The sequence below is a fragment of the Dromiciops gliroides genome, chromosome 3, assembly GCF_019393635.1.
Source record: "Dromiciops gliroides isolate mDroGli1 chromosome 3, mDroGli1.pri, whole genome shotgun sequence".
Classification (NCBI taxonomy): Eukaryota; Metazoa; Chordata; class Mammalia; order Microbiotheria; family Microbiotheriidae; genus Dromiciops; species Dromiciops gliroides.
In genome coordinates, this window is record NC_057863.1 from 629,673,865 (window position 1) to 629,689,124 (window position 15,260).

The 15,260-nt window shown below is 54.3% G+C and overlaps 2 protein-coding genes across 4 annotated transcripts in view; one reads left to right on the forward strand and one right to left on the reverse strand.

Annotated features, from left to right (window-relative positions):
- Positions 1 to 1,464: 1,464 nt before the first annotated feature.
- Positions 1,465 to 6,701, forward strand: TNFRSF25 (TNF receptor superfamily member 25). The gene is made up of 10 exons (XM_043995938.1): positions 1,465 to 1,533; positions 2,942 to 3,143; positions 3,406 to 3,540; positions 4,046 to 4,219; positions 4,330 to 4,417; positions 5,084 to 5,250; positions 5,358 to 5,474; positions 5,634 to 5,668; positions 5,785 to 5,962; positions 6,143 to 6,701. Exons 1-10 carry the CDS (start codon positions 1,495 to 1,497, stop codon positions 6,445 to 6,447), a joined length of 1,440 nt encoding a protein of 479 aa, XP_043851873.1. The 5' UTR covers positions 1,465 to 1,494; the 3' UTR covers positions 6,448 to 6,701.
- Positions 6,702 to 6,847: 146 nt separating this feature from the next.
- Positions 6,848 to 15,260, reverse strand: part of ESPN (espin) — a 65,855-nt gene continuing 57,442 nt past the window's right edge. For all 3 annotated transcript variants that reach the window (XM_043995225.1, XM_043995224.1, XM_043995223.1), the window contains 5 exons: positions 14,852 to 14,997; positions 14,498 to 14,755; positions 9,167 to 9,246; positions 9,057 to 9,068; positions 6,848 to 8,442 (listed from right to left, as the gene is read on the reverse strand). In XM_043995225.1, coding sequence (XP_043851160.1) covers positions 8,295 to 8,442; positions 9,057 to 9,068; positions 9,167 to 9,246; positions 14,498 to 14,755; positions 14,852 to 14,997 — 644 coding nt within the window. In that variant the 3' untranslated portion in view covers positions 6,848 to 8,294. The remainder of the gene's footprint in view (positions 8,443 to 9,056; positions 9,069 to 9,166; positions 9,247 to 14,497; positions 14,756 to 14,851; positions 14,998 to 15,260) is intronic.

Sequence of the window (15,260 nt, forward strand, 5' to 3'; positions counted from 1 at the left end):
CTGCCTGTGTGGCCTTGGACAAGTCACTTTCCCATTCTGGGCCTGTTTCTTCATCTGTAAATTGGGTGTAGGGTGAATCATAAAAGAATCTTAGAAGTCATCTATCTCAACAAACCTCCCACCCCCTTTTATAGAGGTACAGAGAAGTGAAAAGAACTTGCCCAGGGTCACACAGCTGAATATGTGACTGAACCAAACAAAAACCTTGTGTTTATCATCCTGACTCTCGTGATTCTTTTTTTATCATAAAAGGACCTTATTACTTTCCAGCTACATGCATAGACAGTTCTCAACATCCTCTTTCATAGGACTCCCACTTCCAAACTTTTCTTCCACCCTCCCTACCCTGCCCAAGATGGAAAACAATCTGATACAGGCCACACATACACAATTACATCAGACACACCTCTGCGTTAGCCATGCTGTGAAAGAACCAGAACACAAGGGAAAAACGTCTAAAAAAATTAAAAAAAAAACACTAAAAAGTAGAAAGAGAGACAGCTATGTGGCACAGTGGATAGAGCACCGGCCCTGGAGTCAGGAGTACCTGAGTTCAAATCCAGCCTCAGACACTTAACACACACTAGCTGTGTGACCCTGGGCAAGTCACTTAACTCCAATTGCCTCACTTAAACAGTGTGGTTCAATCTCCACCCAGAATCCACAGTTCCTCTTTCTGGATGTAGAGAACACTCTCCACCATGTCATGATTTGGGGGGGGGGCAATGAGGGTTAAGTGACTTGCCCAGGGTCACACAGCTAGTAAGTGTTAAGTGTCTGAGGCTGGATTTGAACTCAGATCCTCCTGACTCCAGGGCTGGTGTTCTATCCACTGCACCACGTAGCTGCCCCACCATGATTATTAACATAATAGGAGGGGGAAGGGACCTTAAAAGTTATCAAGTCCCACCTCCTCATTATACAGATAGAGAAATAGAGATCCAGAGAGGTTAAGTGACATTCAAGTCACATAGTGACGGCAGTGCTGGGATTGGAACCCATGTCCTTGCTTGACTAGAAATCCACTGCCCCACCTTGCCTAATCTCAGCTAATTTCTTATTGGGCCACAGAGATCCTGGTACTTGTAACCCAGAGCCCAGGTCCTGGAGCCCGGCTGCCTAGGAGATGCTGATCATGGCTCTTAGAACGGGAGGGGAAACGGGTCTAGAGAAGGGAGTGACAGCGATAGGCAGAATTTGAATTCGGGTCCTCCAACCCTCAACTAGACAAGGGGCTTCAGGAATGCGCTGGTTGGTATATGTAAACAAATAAGTGTCTACTGCGTTCTGGACGCTATACTAAGCACTGGAGAGACAAAAAGAGGCAAAAGGTAGTCCCTACCCTCGAGGGGGCGGAGCTGGGGCGCCGCAAGGAACTCGGGTTGGGGCAGGGCGGGGAAGCCCCACGGGTCTCCCCACCTATGCACGCCCCTTCCCCACTCCTCTCCTGCTGGGTCCCGTGGCCGGGCGGGGAGGCTCTCGGGGTGTGGAGCTATGCTGCCCCGGGGCAGCACGGTCACAGCCGCGGCGCGGGTGAGTGTGTGGGGGGGGGCGATGAAAGGGGAAAGGGGGTACCCACATCTTAAGGAGGAGGCGGGGATCCAATCTGGACGGGAGTGGGGGAAGGCAGCTAGACTTGGGCCTCCATCGGGCACTGGATGGACCGAGGAGACTTCTCTTTAGGCAGCGGGTTGAGGGGTGAGTGAGAGGAGAATTAGGCCGTCGGGGGGGCTGAAGAAAGGAAGAACTCATCCCACCGAGTCCTGGAGAATCGCGACATCAGTCCTCCAGGGGATCTTAGCCTAGGAAGCTGGGAGGCAGAGAAGATCTCGCCCCCAGACGGTGGCGGTGGGGGGCGCTGGGGTGGTGAGGGGGAGAGAACACCTCAGCCCTTTTGGCTTCAGGGGAAAGACACCTCGGTCCGTGCTTGCTCTGGAGCAAGCTCGGCAGGGAGGATACCTCAGACAGCGGGGGCTGGGTGGGAGGGGACAAGAACTCAGGCAGCGGGGCTGGCGGGGCGGGGAGGGGAGCAGAAACCTCAGTACCCTGGGACTCCGGCCTGTTGGGAACTCCGATTCAGAGTCAGCCCGGGGATCTCTGGAGGAAGGAACATCAGTCCCAGGGCTGACTAGTTCTCCTGGTTGAGGGGGCATAGGAGGGCATCAAAATCGGGCTGGTGCCCCCTCTGCTCCCTCCCCTCCGCTCCCCACCCTAGGCTGGGCTCTAGATCTGAACGCCTTAGTCATCTATACCTGCCTCTAGGGGCTAAGAACCCAACCTATAACGAGGGGAGGGAGATGGGGGCTGGGGGCAACCTCCTTGGGTTCCTTCTTTGAGCTCCGCTGACCTAGATATCCGCTGAGCTGGCAGGACGGGGCTCTTCCGCTAGGAGGAAACGCCTGCCCCCTTCCTCTCAATGGGAGGTGGGGGCCCTGAGGTGATCCAGGAAAGAGAGTGGTAGGCCAACCCTCAAACCCTCAAATCTCCCACGCCTGATCTAAACACCGAGAAGGCCCCGGTCTCACCAGTCATCCCCCACCCCCACCCTGAGGAGGGCCCTGATTGTCCCTGCAGGGGCCAGCTTATACCCTCTGACGTTTGAAGATGCCAGGGGAAGTCCTGGTGCTGAAGCACTCACGTGGGCTGCTGTGTCCAAGGACTGTACATGGGGCTTTAGGAGCACAAAGATCCTTGTTCTGCCCCACCCCCTTCCCACACATACACAGCTCTGGGGATTGGGCTGGCTCTCAGGTGAAGGGTGAGGTGGGTGGGCAGGTGACCCCTTTTACCCAGGATTCTGCCTTTTGCCTGCAAAGGCCAGCAGGAGTTTTCTAGAATGTCCCTTCCAAGATGGCTGTAGGGAACATGGTCTGGGAGATTATCCTCAGGTCTGGTGAATGCTGTTTGGGGGAGGCAATCAGCTCCCCACCCCCTTCCCTAGGTGTTCCTCTTGATGGTGACTGTAGAAGGCCTGATCCCTGGTCATCGGGAGCTCTCACCCCTTCTAAGGAGCCCCAGAACCTCCCCAGGCCTGAGCCTAACGTTCAACCAGAGCTCCCTTCCTCAGAAATCCCGACCTTGCTCAAGTCCCCAGTATTTTTGGGATGAATCAAGTAGACGGTGTTGTAGAAGCTGCCCAGCGGGTGAGAAATTGTTGGGGATAGGTCTAAGGGTGCTGAAGTGGAAATCGGGGCTTAGGGCTAGGATTTATGTAGTGAGAAGGAAGATTTGTGGGCCTTTGAATCAGCTGGGAGAAATGGGAGGAACAAGGGCTAGGGACCCCAAAGATAGGAAGGGTGGGGGCACCTTAAATCAATTGAGAAGGCTATTGAGGTGGGACTTGGGGCCCCTGCTCCCCTTTTTTTTTATTCATCTGTCCCTGAGGGTTGTGTTTCTCATCTATAGGCCATTTTCTGGAAGCCCCCTGCACCAAGCCCCAAGGGCCCTCCTCCTGTCAACCCTGCCATCAGAACACCTTCCTATCTAGGGAGAACCACATGGAGAAACAGTGTTCCCGATGTCAAGCCTGTGATGAGGATGGTAGAGGACAAATGTCTAATTTCCTATACTTTATCTTTATTCCTCCATTCACTCATTCTCTAGCTCTTTTTCTCTCTCGATGTCCACCTGCCTCTGTGTCTTTCTCTTAGTGGAGCTCTCCCTCTCACTCCCCCACCTCATTCTTTTTCTGTGTTGGTCTATCTCTGATTCATTCTCTGTCTCTCTCGACCCCTCCCCCCTCCTCCTCTCCTTCGCTTTCCCTTCCTCCCTTCCTCTCTGTACTGGTCTCCCTCTGATTTTCTCTCAGGCCACTTCCAGAGTCTCTGCCTCTGTTCTGATTAGTCCTCTTTCTGCTCTCTATGTCTGATCTATCTTTTTTTTTTTTTGTCTGATCTATCTTCAAGTTTATTCAAGTCAATCCAACACACTCTGAGACTGGAATTGTGCTCTGATAATGAAGACAAAAACCCCTGTTCTGTAGAGGCAGGTCTGGTGCCGAGCCTCTGCTCTGAGCTAAGTCTCTGACTCTTCTCCTTCCTCTCAGGCCCTGCCTATCAGGTTGTTGTTCGGAACTGCTCAGCCGTGGCCAATACCCAGTGTGGCTGTGCTCCCGGCTGGTTCCCAGAGTGTTCTGTAAACCACTGCCGGTCTGATTCACCTTTCTTCTGCGTTCGATGTAGGGACTGTGGGACTCTGCACCGACATACACAGCTCCCTTGTGAGTCCCTCCTTTTCTCCCTTTCACCCCACAGCCTAGCCTTTCATCCACTCATCCCAGGTTATATCTGCCCTCAGATCTAATGTCAATTACTTATGGGCGGTCCCTAGGTTCTAAAGAAGACACTGTTTGTGGGAACTGTTTGCCCGGCTTCTGTCAGGACCAGAAGAACAGTTGTATTCCTGCACCCTGCCCCACGTAACTACCCTGCCCTCTGGGGCACCCCAAACCAACTCCCATTTTCTTCTAGGGTGGGGTGTTGCTGGTGAGTGGGTGGGTGAAGGAGAGTGTTCATATGTACCACTGAAGGAAGAAGGGAAGGGGATGTTGGGGGAGGGGCAGAGGACCTGAGAAACACCATCTGGTGCTGGGAAAGTGAAACCAAGCCACTGGGGACCAAGCCTCTGGGGATAGGGCTGAAGGGCAAGAGATGAGGGAGTCTGGATTCGAATGGGTGATAGGGGAGGTGAAGTATAAGTATTTGATTTGGGGATAGAGAAGGGATAAAAGAACATTTTTTTGGGGGGGAAGATGGGTCAAACTAGACACAGCTCCTTAAGTGGGCTCACAGCACAGGTGATGAAGGGATGCTGTGCAGGTTTGGCTGACTGGGACCCTAGTACTGGTATACTCCTAACTTTAGGCAAACCCACCGTATGGTAATAATACTCCCACTCCAAACAAAACCAAAACAAAAAAAGAGGGAGAAAATGGGATGTGATCTTTTGCTTTACAGAAATATTGGCTTAGAATTCCTTACCCCCAAATATTTTATTTTTGGGGGTTTTTGCCCCCAAATATTTTAAATAGGATTCATACCTGAAGCATGAGTTCCATTACCCTATTTCTTTGCACATCCTACAGTGCTGAGAGAGAAAAGAAGACACTGTCTACAGAGATCAGCCCAGGGGCCACCAGTAGCAGGCTGACTTCCTACCCCCCCTCTAAGCCCAAGTATAGAGGTATCCACTGTGGGAATGATTTTGGGAGCCACTCAGAGATCTGCTCTGAGATCTATGGCTCCAGGCAGGGTAGGTGGTTGAAGACTCTTTTGGGGGTGAGAGTTTGGCTGAGCCTTCCTGGAGGTCAGGAACTAAGGTAAAAGGGGATACTTATTCTAGACCCCCTTCTCTCTCAGAGGTCTGGCTCCAGTACTTTTTGGTGGTGCCGACGTCGCTAACAGTTCTGCTCTTGCTAGGATGGGGGCTGCTGTACAGTTACCGGAAATGCTGGGTCCCAAAGCCCCAGATTCATTGTAAGTACCAATCAACAGTCCTTACCTATCCTCCCTAAACCCACCTCAAGGACCCCGGACTACATTTCCGTAGGAGGCGGAAACAGGCCTTGAGAGATCCTGAAAAAAAGACCTAGGAGTTCGACAACTGACTAGCTCCTCTTTTGTCTCAATTGGCAGATGAAACAGAGACAGAGGCCTTGAAACGCCAGTGGGTATGAAAGATGGGTGTGTCTGGGAGGCGACGGGGTGTGTCACCTGGGAGATGTGGTAGGATTGAGTGATGATTGCTCGGTGAAGGGAATGGGTGTGGGCTTATCTCTGCTTTCAGGTACTCAACCCCTCACCTGTAGGCAGAGCTTCCCTGCCCCAGAATAGGTACAACGAGGTGTGTGCCCTACAGCTTGTGGGAAACCGTAGTCCTAGCAGCCCTCCACCGGCCCGGGAAGTCACGGGCCCAGAAGATGCGTGGCCCGTGCTCTGGGGCCAACCGCCCAACAGAGGCAATGGTGAGCACCGTGGGTTAAACGCCAGACTCCCTCCTCTCAGATCCTGGGAGGTGGAAACACAGTAATGGGTTCTTTCAGCCCTTGGACACCCTCCGCCTTGGTCTCCTGTGATTCCACCCTCTCCGGCCCACCACTTTCCAATTTCCCCCGGCTGGCCTCACTGCCGACCTTTGCTTCTAGGTCCTGGGGCCGGCACCCTCCAGCCGGGGCCGCAGCTGTACGAGGTGATGGACGCGGTGCCCGCGCGGCGCTGGAAGGAGTTCGTGCGGACCTTGGGACTTCGGGAGGCGGAGATCGAGGCAGTGGAGGCGGAGATTGGCCGCTTTCGTGACCAGCAATACGAGATGCTCAAGCGCTGGCGCCAGCAGCAGCCCGCAGGGTTGGGCGCTGTCTACGCCGCCCTGGAGCGCATGGGGCTGGAAGGCTGTGCAGAGGACCTGCGCAGCAGGCTGCAGCGGGGCCCGTGCCCGTGCCCGTGCCCATGACCGTGATGGAGAAGGGACTGACGCCTGCTTGGCGCCTTGCCTCTCTCTTGCCTCCCTCCAGCCGGCTGAGGGCCGGGAAAGGAAAAAAAAAAAAGGCGGCTCAGGCCCCCGAGGTGGCGGCCGCCGGAAGCCCTAAGTATGGTTACTTAAGTCTGTAGACATGTTATGTCACTTACCCCGCCCCTGATTCGGAGCGGGCATTCCCTCCCCCCTCCCCCTGCCCCGTCCCTCCCAGAACCCAAGTGCGGGCGAACACGCGGATCTGTGCTGGGACACAGGGCGTTAACCTCCCTTATCGCTTAGAGGTTGGCCGCGTCCTGCTAGTTCAATATTAAACTACGGTAGCAAATTCGCCTGTGTAAACGTTTAGGGTGTGTATTTGGGCGGTGGGGGGCTAGTTCTTCAAGGACGCTCAAGGCGTAATGAACTGGGAACAAGTTACTGGGGGCAACCGTGCCCGAATGAACTAGTGGCCTGGGCAGCACGGAGAGGGCACCCAAAATGTTTCTCTTTCCATTTCCCCGGGGGCTCCTTGGAGTCTCTGTCCTTCTCCGTAGGAAAGTTGAATCCCAGATCGCCTTTGTTTCCACCCACCTCCCATAGGGGTGCCAGTCTCTCCCTCCAGATCACCGAGTTTGGCAGAAACAAGGAAAAAGCGCAAAATGACTGAGTGAGCGAGAGAGAAACCCCTTCCCAAGCCTGGGACAATCAGTGGATTCCTTTAATGGAGGAAAAGAAAGGGCAGGGGACGCGGGGTTAGGGTCGAGGCTTTTCCGCAGAGGGCGCCGGGAGGAAAAGTGACAAAAACATTTAGAAAAAAAACAACACAAAAGCCCCATCCTGCTCCTCTCCCCGCCCCTCCCCCCAACAGTTCCCTTGGCAATGACCTAGGGAAGGGGCCTCAGGGTTGGGGGAGGGCTTACGGGGGCGATATGGCAGCTGCGGAAGCCTGTACCCCAGAGGCGGCTGCTTACGCTACGTGTGGGCATGGAATAAATATGGGAAGGGCAGGGGGAGGGGGGAGGTGTGGTGGTCACCCTGGGTGCCCGTTCGAGCCTCAGGGTAGGTAATTTTCTTTCACTTTCTGGTAAACAAATGACTGAAAGCAAACTGTCAGAGGAAGGTAGGGAGGGCGGGCCAAGCCAGGATAGGAAGTGAGCCCTGATCCCGAACGACGGGTTGGGGAAAGCCTGGATGGAAGGGGGAGGAGAGTACTAATTAAAGGAAAAACCTTTGGGCCCCACAGGGCTGCAGTCCAGGCTCTCTAGGCACGACCCAACCTGCGGTCTCCGCCCCGCCGCCCCCTTTTCCCCTAAGGCTGAACTAGGTCAGCCCCACTGAACTTGGGGAGTAGGAGTCAGGGCGGAGGCTGCAGATCTGACTGCACCAAGAAAAGGAGCTGGGGGGGAAACAACCACCCACAGGGTTTGAGAGATATTCGTACATTTTGACATTCAATGGACATGCAAATAATATGCAAATTAACATGCAAATCAGCAGCGGTTCTCTCTGAGTCCACAGCTTGGGCACTTTTTGTAAGCAGACTGCGGCGCAGTTTCCCGAGGTGGTGGTGGGGGATGAACGAGGGATCTAGGGTGGAGAAAACCTACCGGGGGGGGGAGGGGTAATGGAGTGGGGGCTGGGAGTCGGAGAGAAACAGAGGGGCAAGGGCTTCAGAGCCGGTGCTTGCTGCTAGAGGCAGGGCCCAGACCATTGATCTAAGCCCTAACCCGATCCTCTCTCCCCAATTCTCGCCCCCTGCCCAGCAGCTCTGGGGGAGGGGCCGGCGGGGAGTGTCACAGCAAAGGCTGGGGCAGGGGCAGGAGGAGGGAGGGCCCTCACAGCACCTAGTGCTTCGCAATGTCTCCTTTCTTCAGGATTATCTGTCTCTGCCAGGGCGCCAGTTTGGTCTCGTCATACCCCAGGGTCCTGAGCTTCTCGGACTGCTCCTTCTCTCGCCGCTCCTCCTCCTGCCTAACTTTCTCCTCCTCTTTTCTGCTTCCCAAAGAAGAACCCGGGATGAGAAAGGAAGAGAGGAGGAAAGATGAACCTAGGCTGGGGGGTGGGGGTGGGGAGGGCGAGGCAGACGATGACAGCAAGGGAGGTTATGGAGAGGGAGTACTGAGAGGGACAGAAGGATGAATATGATATATCAGTCAACCCCTGAAAAGAACCGAAGGCTAGAAGAAGGCAGCCAGGCATGTTATGGGAGGTCAGAGAGGAGGGGCAACATATCAAAGTAATGGGGTCTCGTGTCACTAGGTAAGGTTATGGGGAGACAGATGAGGCAACAGGTCATGGTAATAGAGGATAGAGATTCGGCAGCAGGTCAGGTTAGAGGAGACAATGATGGCAGCCAGTCAGGTTATAGGGAAACCAAGAAATGGGCACAGCAGAAAAGATTGTGGGGAGAGAGGTGGATAACAGCTATGGTTATTGGGCAGGAGAGAGAAGAGGACAGCAATGAGAATGAGCAGCAAAGGTTACTAAGGGGGAGAGATTTGGGGTTGCAGAAATCGAATGGAGTATCTGAGATGCTTGGGAGAGAGAAAGAGGGGGATATGAAGAACAGCCTGGGTAGCTCCAGGTGGAATGGGGGTCACACTCACCGTTTTTGCTCCCTGGAAGAGAAACAAATAGTGGGTTATAGTGTTTCTTCCCATTTGTGTTCCCACTCTTTGGTATCACTGGGTCCCCCACACACTGGGTGCTAGCTTACCTCTCCTCTTCCAACTTCTTCCGAAGAATGTCCCTCCTCCAGGCAGGCATGCTGGCCAGACGGGCTTCCTCCTCCTCCTCCTGAAACACAACCAGAGGAGTTCAGGGGAAGAGTGTGCAGTGGGGTGGAGAGGAAGTCAGAATCCTGGGGATGATTCCTCCTAGTTGGAGGCGAAAGAAAGAACTAAGGACAGGCTTGGATCCTAGCAACTAAAGAACAAGGGATAAGGACTGGGAAGTTGATGATGGAAGACCCTTGGAAGGGAGAAGTGTAAGGAAAAGTAGGAAAGGACAGTCTTTCAGCTTTTTCTCATAGAGACCTTCAGGGCTAGAGACCTTATTCCCCTAATTTTCTATATCTCTTTTAAAAATTGTTATACCTAGTACTTCTAATCAAAACCCCAAGAATCTGTGATTTTAGAGGTTTGGGAACTCCCTTCACCAAGGCAGATTACAGCCTTACAATTTAGTAGAGATTACAACTTAGTAGAGAAGTTTTACAGTGGCCTGGGACTCAGTGCTTAAGTGACATGTCCAAAGTCATAAGGCTAATAAGTATCAGAAGGAGAACTTGAATCTAGGTCTTCCTGGCTCCAAGTCTTCCACTACATCCACAGCCTCTCAGTGTAAAATTATATTGGAAACAGCGGGTGACCTTGCTTTATCCCTGCTTATTGGGAAAGCTTCCAGTATTTCCTGAAGATAATTTGAATCTGAGACTGCACTCACCTCATTTCCTACACCATATGCTTACACAGCTGTCCCCTACCCCCAAGGCATGGCTAGAACAGTGGCAAGAAGTAGGATCATGGGGCTAAAGGTGAAGTGGGTGGTAGGGTGACCACAACCTGCCAGGACCAACATCTGGGAGGAGGGGGGGGGGAAGGAGGCCACATAGACCCCGATTTAGAGCTTGGCATGGCAAAGGGGCTGTTTTGGATTTCATTGGGATAGATGCAGAGATATTTACAACATAGCCCATCCTTGATACTGGCTCTGCCTTGAGGGTAAAACCTGAGGATACTCCAAGGCAGCAGGAGTGCTACCCAGGTATCCTGCTTGTCAATTGCTTCGATGAAGGGCAAACAGTGCCCTTGCCTCTTCCTGACTGAACCCTGGTAAGTGGTGTAAATGGGTGAGCTAAAAGGCATAGACAATCCTGGGCCCACCTATGGCAGGCACCTCTTCAAGACAAAAATCTTTATTATTCTGTGTAACAAAAGTGAGGTAATCTGCACACATCACACTGCACACAACTCAACTGAATTCCCCCAGCCCCGGGCCCTCTGGCCAAGTCAGGGTTTGGAATTATGCCAGTTCCCAATCTCAGAGAGGCAAGCCTTAGTTGCAAAACTACAGTGGAGTCCCATCTAGTTGGCAGGAGCTAGACAGGTCTACTTCCATAGTGATTCCAGGACTGGAGGCCTTTAAACAAAATGATAGATGTGAGTCTGATCTGAGGAGCCCACAATGAGACCAGGTCCTAGAGAGAACAATACTCTTGGAGAGGATTTGCCCTCAGGCCTCCGTAACTGCCCTGGGGAGCCACCTTGGACAAAGCTCAGAGGAGAGCTCCTGGCAGCTTTATATGCCAGCCGTGTCCCAGCCTCCTAAAGACACCACAGCAGCATCCTATCCCTCAACATAAAGGCCTTCGCCAATTATGACCCTTCCTGGACCAACTATATTCAGCCTTAGCCTAGCTGGGCTTCAAATTCCTGGGCAAATGGCCTAGTCCTGCCCTCACACATCCAGTTCCCATTTCTTTTTTGTTTATTTGTTTTGGTGAGGCAGTTGGGGTTAAGTGACTTGCCCAGGGTCACACAGCTAGTAAGTGTTAAGTGTCTGAGGCCGGATTTGAACTCAGGTACTCCTGACTCCAGGGCTGGTGCTCTATCCACTGCGCCATCTAGCCGCCCCAGTTCCCATTTCTATAGCGCCTGAAGTGGTAGGTAGATGCTAGGGTGGATTCCACCATTCCCCATGGACTTGATTTCTCTCTCTCTCTCCACTGCCACTGCTCAAACGTCGAACAACTCGGCTTCCTTCTCCTTCCAGAATGAGAAGCTTCGGTCGATGTAGCGGCAGATATCCTCGTTGCTGAATTCTCCCATTTCTGCTACCAGCTGCAGAGAGTCAGCTCGATTGAGGGGCTCTGTTGGAGCCGCCGGAGCCGCTGGTGGCACAGGACTGAGCGCGTGCTCAGCCTGGGGCAATGGTGGTGGTAGCGGACGAGGTGGAGGTTGAGGGACAGGGGCTGGTGCGTGGAACTGAGGCAGAGGCTCCTCGGCCGGGGGCTCTGGGCTGTCTCCAAAGAATGCCCTCTTCAGGTCCTCAAAGCCATCCTGCCAGTCCCGACGGCCAGCCTCCACCTCCTCCAGCACAACTCTGTGGAAAAGGCGAATGAGCTCCCATGGGTGACTGCCCAGCCGGTCAAACATCTCATAGCACAGCAGGTGTCGAAATTTGCGCTCCTCCCGGCTCATGCGCATCTCCAGCAGCTGAAAATAGCCCAGCATGAAGAGGTCCAGGGTGAGGCTGTCGTAGCAGGCAGGCACCCCACCCAGAGGAGGCAGGAAGTGCTCGGGCCAGTACAGGCCCTGCACCCGGCTCAAGCGGCGCAACTGCCGGGAGGGCACCTGGCGCATCAGACTCCGCCAGTGTGCCAGCAACTTGCCCACCACGTGCCGTTGCTTCATGAAATATAGCAGTCGGTGGTCATTCCCAAGGCCGCGATGTGCCGGCTTCTCCAGCACCTGTTGGGGCTCAGGCTCCGGGGCCCCCGCTGCCACCACCCGGGGCAGCAGCCTGCGAAGGCGGGCCTTGGTATGGCGCCCAGGGCCGCTGAAAGTCCACTTCCGCCAGTGCTCCAGGAAGAGGTAGACGATGCGTTCTTTCCGCATGTCGATATAGTCCTGGACGCCTCGAAGCTCGGTGGGGAGGGGTGGGCTTTGCGCTAGCTGTTCAGGCTCAAAAGTTGTCACCTCGTCGCCGGGCTCCTCTGGGGGGTACAGGCTGCTTAGGGGGTCTTCAGGGGACGAGATCTCTGCCGCCTCCACTAGAAGGTGCCCAGACCCATTGGCCGCTAAAGGCCCATCGGCCAAGGGCCCTCCCAGGCACGGCCGAGCCGTGCTGCCGGACACGTAGTCTTCCTCCAGAATGGGCTCTCGGTTAAAGACATCAGACACCGTGACGCTCACGGGCAATGAGAGCTTGCGTGGGTACCAGTACTCGGCCTCCTGGCTCTGCAGATGCAGCTCGTAGTTGGCTTTGAGATTCTTGACGGAGACTCCGCACTCCAGGATCTCCCGGGCCACCTCCTCCCGGCTGCAGCTGAAGGAGCAGGAGCGGCCGAGGCCCACGGACCCCGGGCGCCAGTCTGCCAGGGGGGCCAGGGGCTGCCCTGTCTCAGCGGTCACCAGGTCCGTAAGGTGGGCCGGTCGGCCCCCTAGGGTGGCCAGCAGTATGGCCATGCTCTTGAGCAGAGTGGAGATCCTGCTACACCAGGCGGGCAGGTCGGCGGCCCGGCCCTGCATGCGTCGGGGGTTGACTGTGAAACGGTGACTAGACAGCGCGGCGGAGACGGGCAGCAGCTGCTGCAGCTCCAGCTCCAGCTGCTCCAGCTGCGCCTCCAGCTTCTGGGCCTTGTGCATCACCTGGAGGTTTTCGATTTGTTGCTCGATACGGTTGATGTCTTCTTCGGTCATGAGCTCCCCGAAGGGCCCCAGCATGCCATTGTGTGTGTGGGAGAACCTCCAGCCCTCCGGTTGGTAGCAGCTGTAGCCAGCGGTCAGCTAAGACGGGGAAGACAAGAGAGGGGAGGGGAACGCAGGTCTCCCTCTGGCCCCACTCCCGGCGGCCCGCGGGCAGCACACCCTCAGCCTTTACATATCCCGGGTGGTGTAATGGTAGGCCGGGCCGGGCAGGGCTGGGCAGGTGGACCAGGGCAGCCAATGGAGAGGAGGCTTCGGCCAAGGAGGACCAGGAGCAGGGTGAAAGCTCGCTGCAGCCCACTCGGGGCACTCTGGTGGACAGGAGAAGTGGGCCAGGCCGGGTCTGGTTCGCTGCTGCTGTGGACATGGTCACTGGGCCTGGTCGCTCATTACACCACCAAGGGAACATGTAAAAGGCATTTAAACCAGGGTCCTAGACGAGCCCTTCTGCTTAGCCCAGATATAGTCCCTGGGCTCAAGCTTAGGGCTAGAACTGATGAGGCCTCCGTTTCAAAGCAAATTCCTCCCATCGAGACACACCAAAAAGATCATGCACCCCATGCCAAGTCCCTTGTGTCCCTGTCCAGTGGCATCTTGTTGTGATCCTTTGAACCTCGATGTCCCCTGACTTCCTCTAACAATAGTCACCACTTTGGGGGAGCTTTTCAGTTTGATTTTTTTTTTTTTTGAATCTCTAACTTCAATCTTTTTACGTAAGTGAGAGAAAGCCCTGGACTGGAGTGGGGGGGATGTGAGACTGGGAATGTCTGACAGCAAGTTTCTCCTCTTCTGAACAGGTCTGGCTGGAGCAGAGTTTCTTTAACTGGGGGCTGTATATTCCAGGGAGTGTAGGAACTTGAATGGGAAAAGAATACATCTTTATTTTCAGTAACTTCTAATTAAAATTGAGCACTTTCTTCTATTTTAAATTAAAAAAAATTTAAATGAAAAGGGGATCCATGGGGTTCCCTAGAATATTAAAGAGTCCATGACACATTGACAAATTAGGAACTCCTGGACTGCTTTTTTTTGGAGGAGAGGCAATAAGGGCTAAGTGACTTGCCCAGGATCACACAGCTAGTAAGTGTCAAGTGTCTGAGGTCACATTTGAACTCAGGTCCTCCTGAATCTAGGGCTGGTGCTTTATCCACTGCAACACCTAGCTGCCCCCTTCCTGAACTGCTTTTTTCTTTCAGTGCATATTTTGTGGGCTGATGGCTCTAGACTCCTGAGGATTCTCTCAGCCTGGACCTATAGGGCTTCTCTCCGAGGAGAGGGTAGTATAAATGTCCCTTTGTCCCTTCAATGTATTAAAAACAAAACACTTGTTTGTAGCTGATAGACTTGTTGTAGAATAGGTCCCTGAATTATGGCTTGGATATCTGCTTAGGCAGCCCGTGATGATGGGTGAAGTCTCCAAAGAGTCACACAGATGGTGGCAAAGATCAGGGAGGGACCAAAGGGAGGGGAGCAAACCAGGCCTCGGGTCAGGGGAGGGAGGAAGCACTAAGACAGTGAGCAGGGGCATTAAGATGTTCAAGAAGGGGAGCTCCCCAAGAGCCCATAGGCTAAAGTAATAAATAGTGGGGAGACAAGGTCAACCCAGGCCCCAGGCCCACCTTTCGCCTCTGCTCCTCTTCCTCCTGCATCTTCATCTGTAGCTTCCGAACCATCACTTGTCTCTTCCATTCGGGAATGGGGCGGCCCTGCTCATCATGTGTGGGGATCAACGTCTCAACATCCAGCTGCAAGTTCTGTGCCGGAGTCAGTGGTGGGGCCACACTGCCATTGAGGACAGGCTGATGAGGGCCTCCGCCTGCCCCAGGAATGGAGCTGGCTGGTGGAGTGGGGCTCCTGGCCCGGGGTAGTGATGGAGACTGGGGCGGAGCATCTGTCTGGAAAGGGAAGGCATGGTGACTGGGAGCACTCCCGGGCCGAAGTCTCGAGACAGATGGAGGGGCTCCACGCCTTACCAGAGAAGGGGGCTGTCCACTGCCTGAGAAGACTGTGGTGAGGCCCTTGCTCTGGGGTGTTGGCTTCAAGCTCTTTCCTGCTTTGATCTCTGCCAGGAGTTCAGAGTTGTCTCCCGTTGGGGACATCATATTGAAGGACTTGGTACCTGGTCCAGAGAAGAAGATGCTGGAGCATGAAGGACCCCCGGCACAAGCCCTGTCCACCCTCTCCAAGCCCAGACAGTCCTGGCTAGCCTGCTTTAGAGAGCGAGGCTTGGAAGAGGCCTTCCCTCTCCTGACTATACCCTTTACCCTGGGGGAACAAGCTGAACCCTTAGGGCAAGGCCATCACTTGAGCCAGGCCAGAGTAAGGCAAGGCCCTGCTTGGTGTGGGCAGTACAGCTTTCCGGCTAAGACATAAGAATGCTGG

Excerpts from the sequence above, each read along its gene's own strand:
- TNFRSF25 (XM_043995938.1), top strand. The coding sequence starts at position 1,495 with ATGCTGCCCCGGGGCAGCACGGTCACAGCCGCGGCGCGG. Across the intron at positions 1,534-2,941 it reads CGGTCACAGCCGCGGCGCGG|GTGTTCCTCTTGATGGTGAC; the intron begins GTGAGTGTGTGG and ends CCCCTTCCCTAG. Across the intron at positions 5,251-5,357 it reads GATCTATGGCTCCAGGCAGG|AGGTCTGGCTCCAGTACTTT; the intron begins GTAGGTGGTTGA and ends CTTCTCTCTCAG.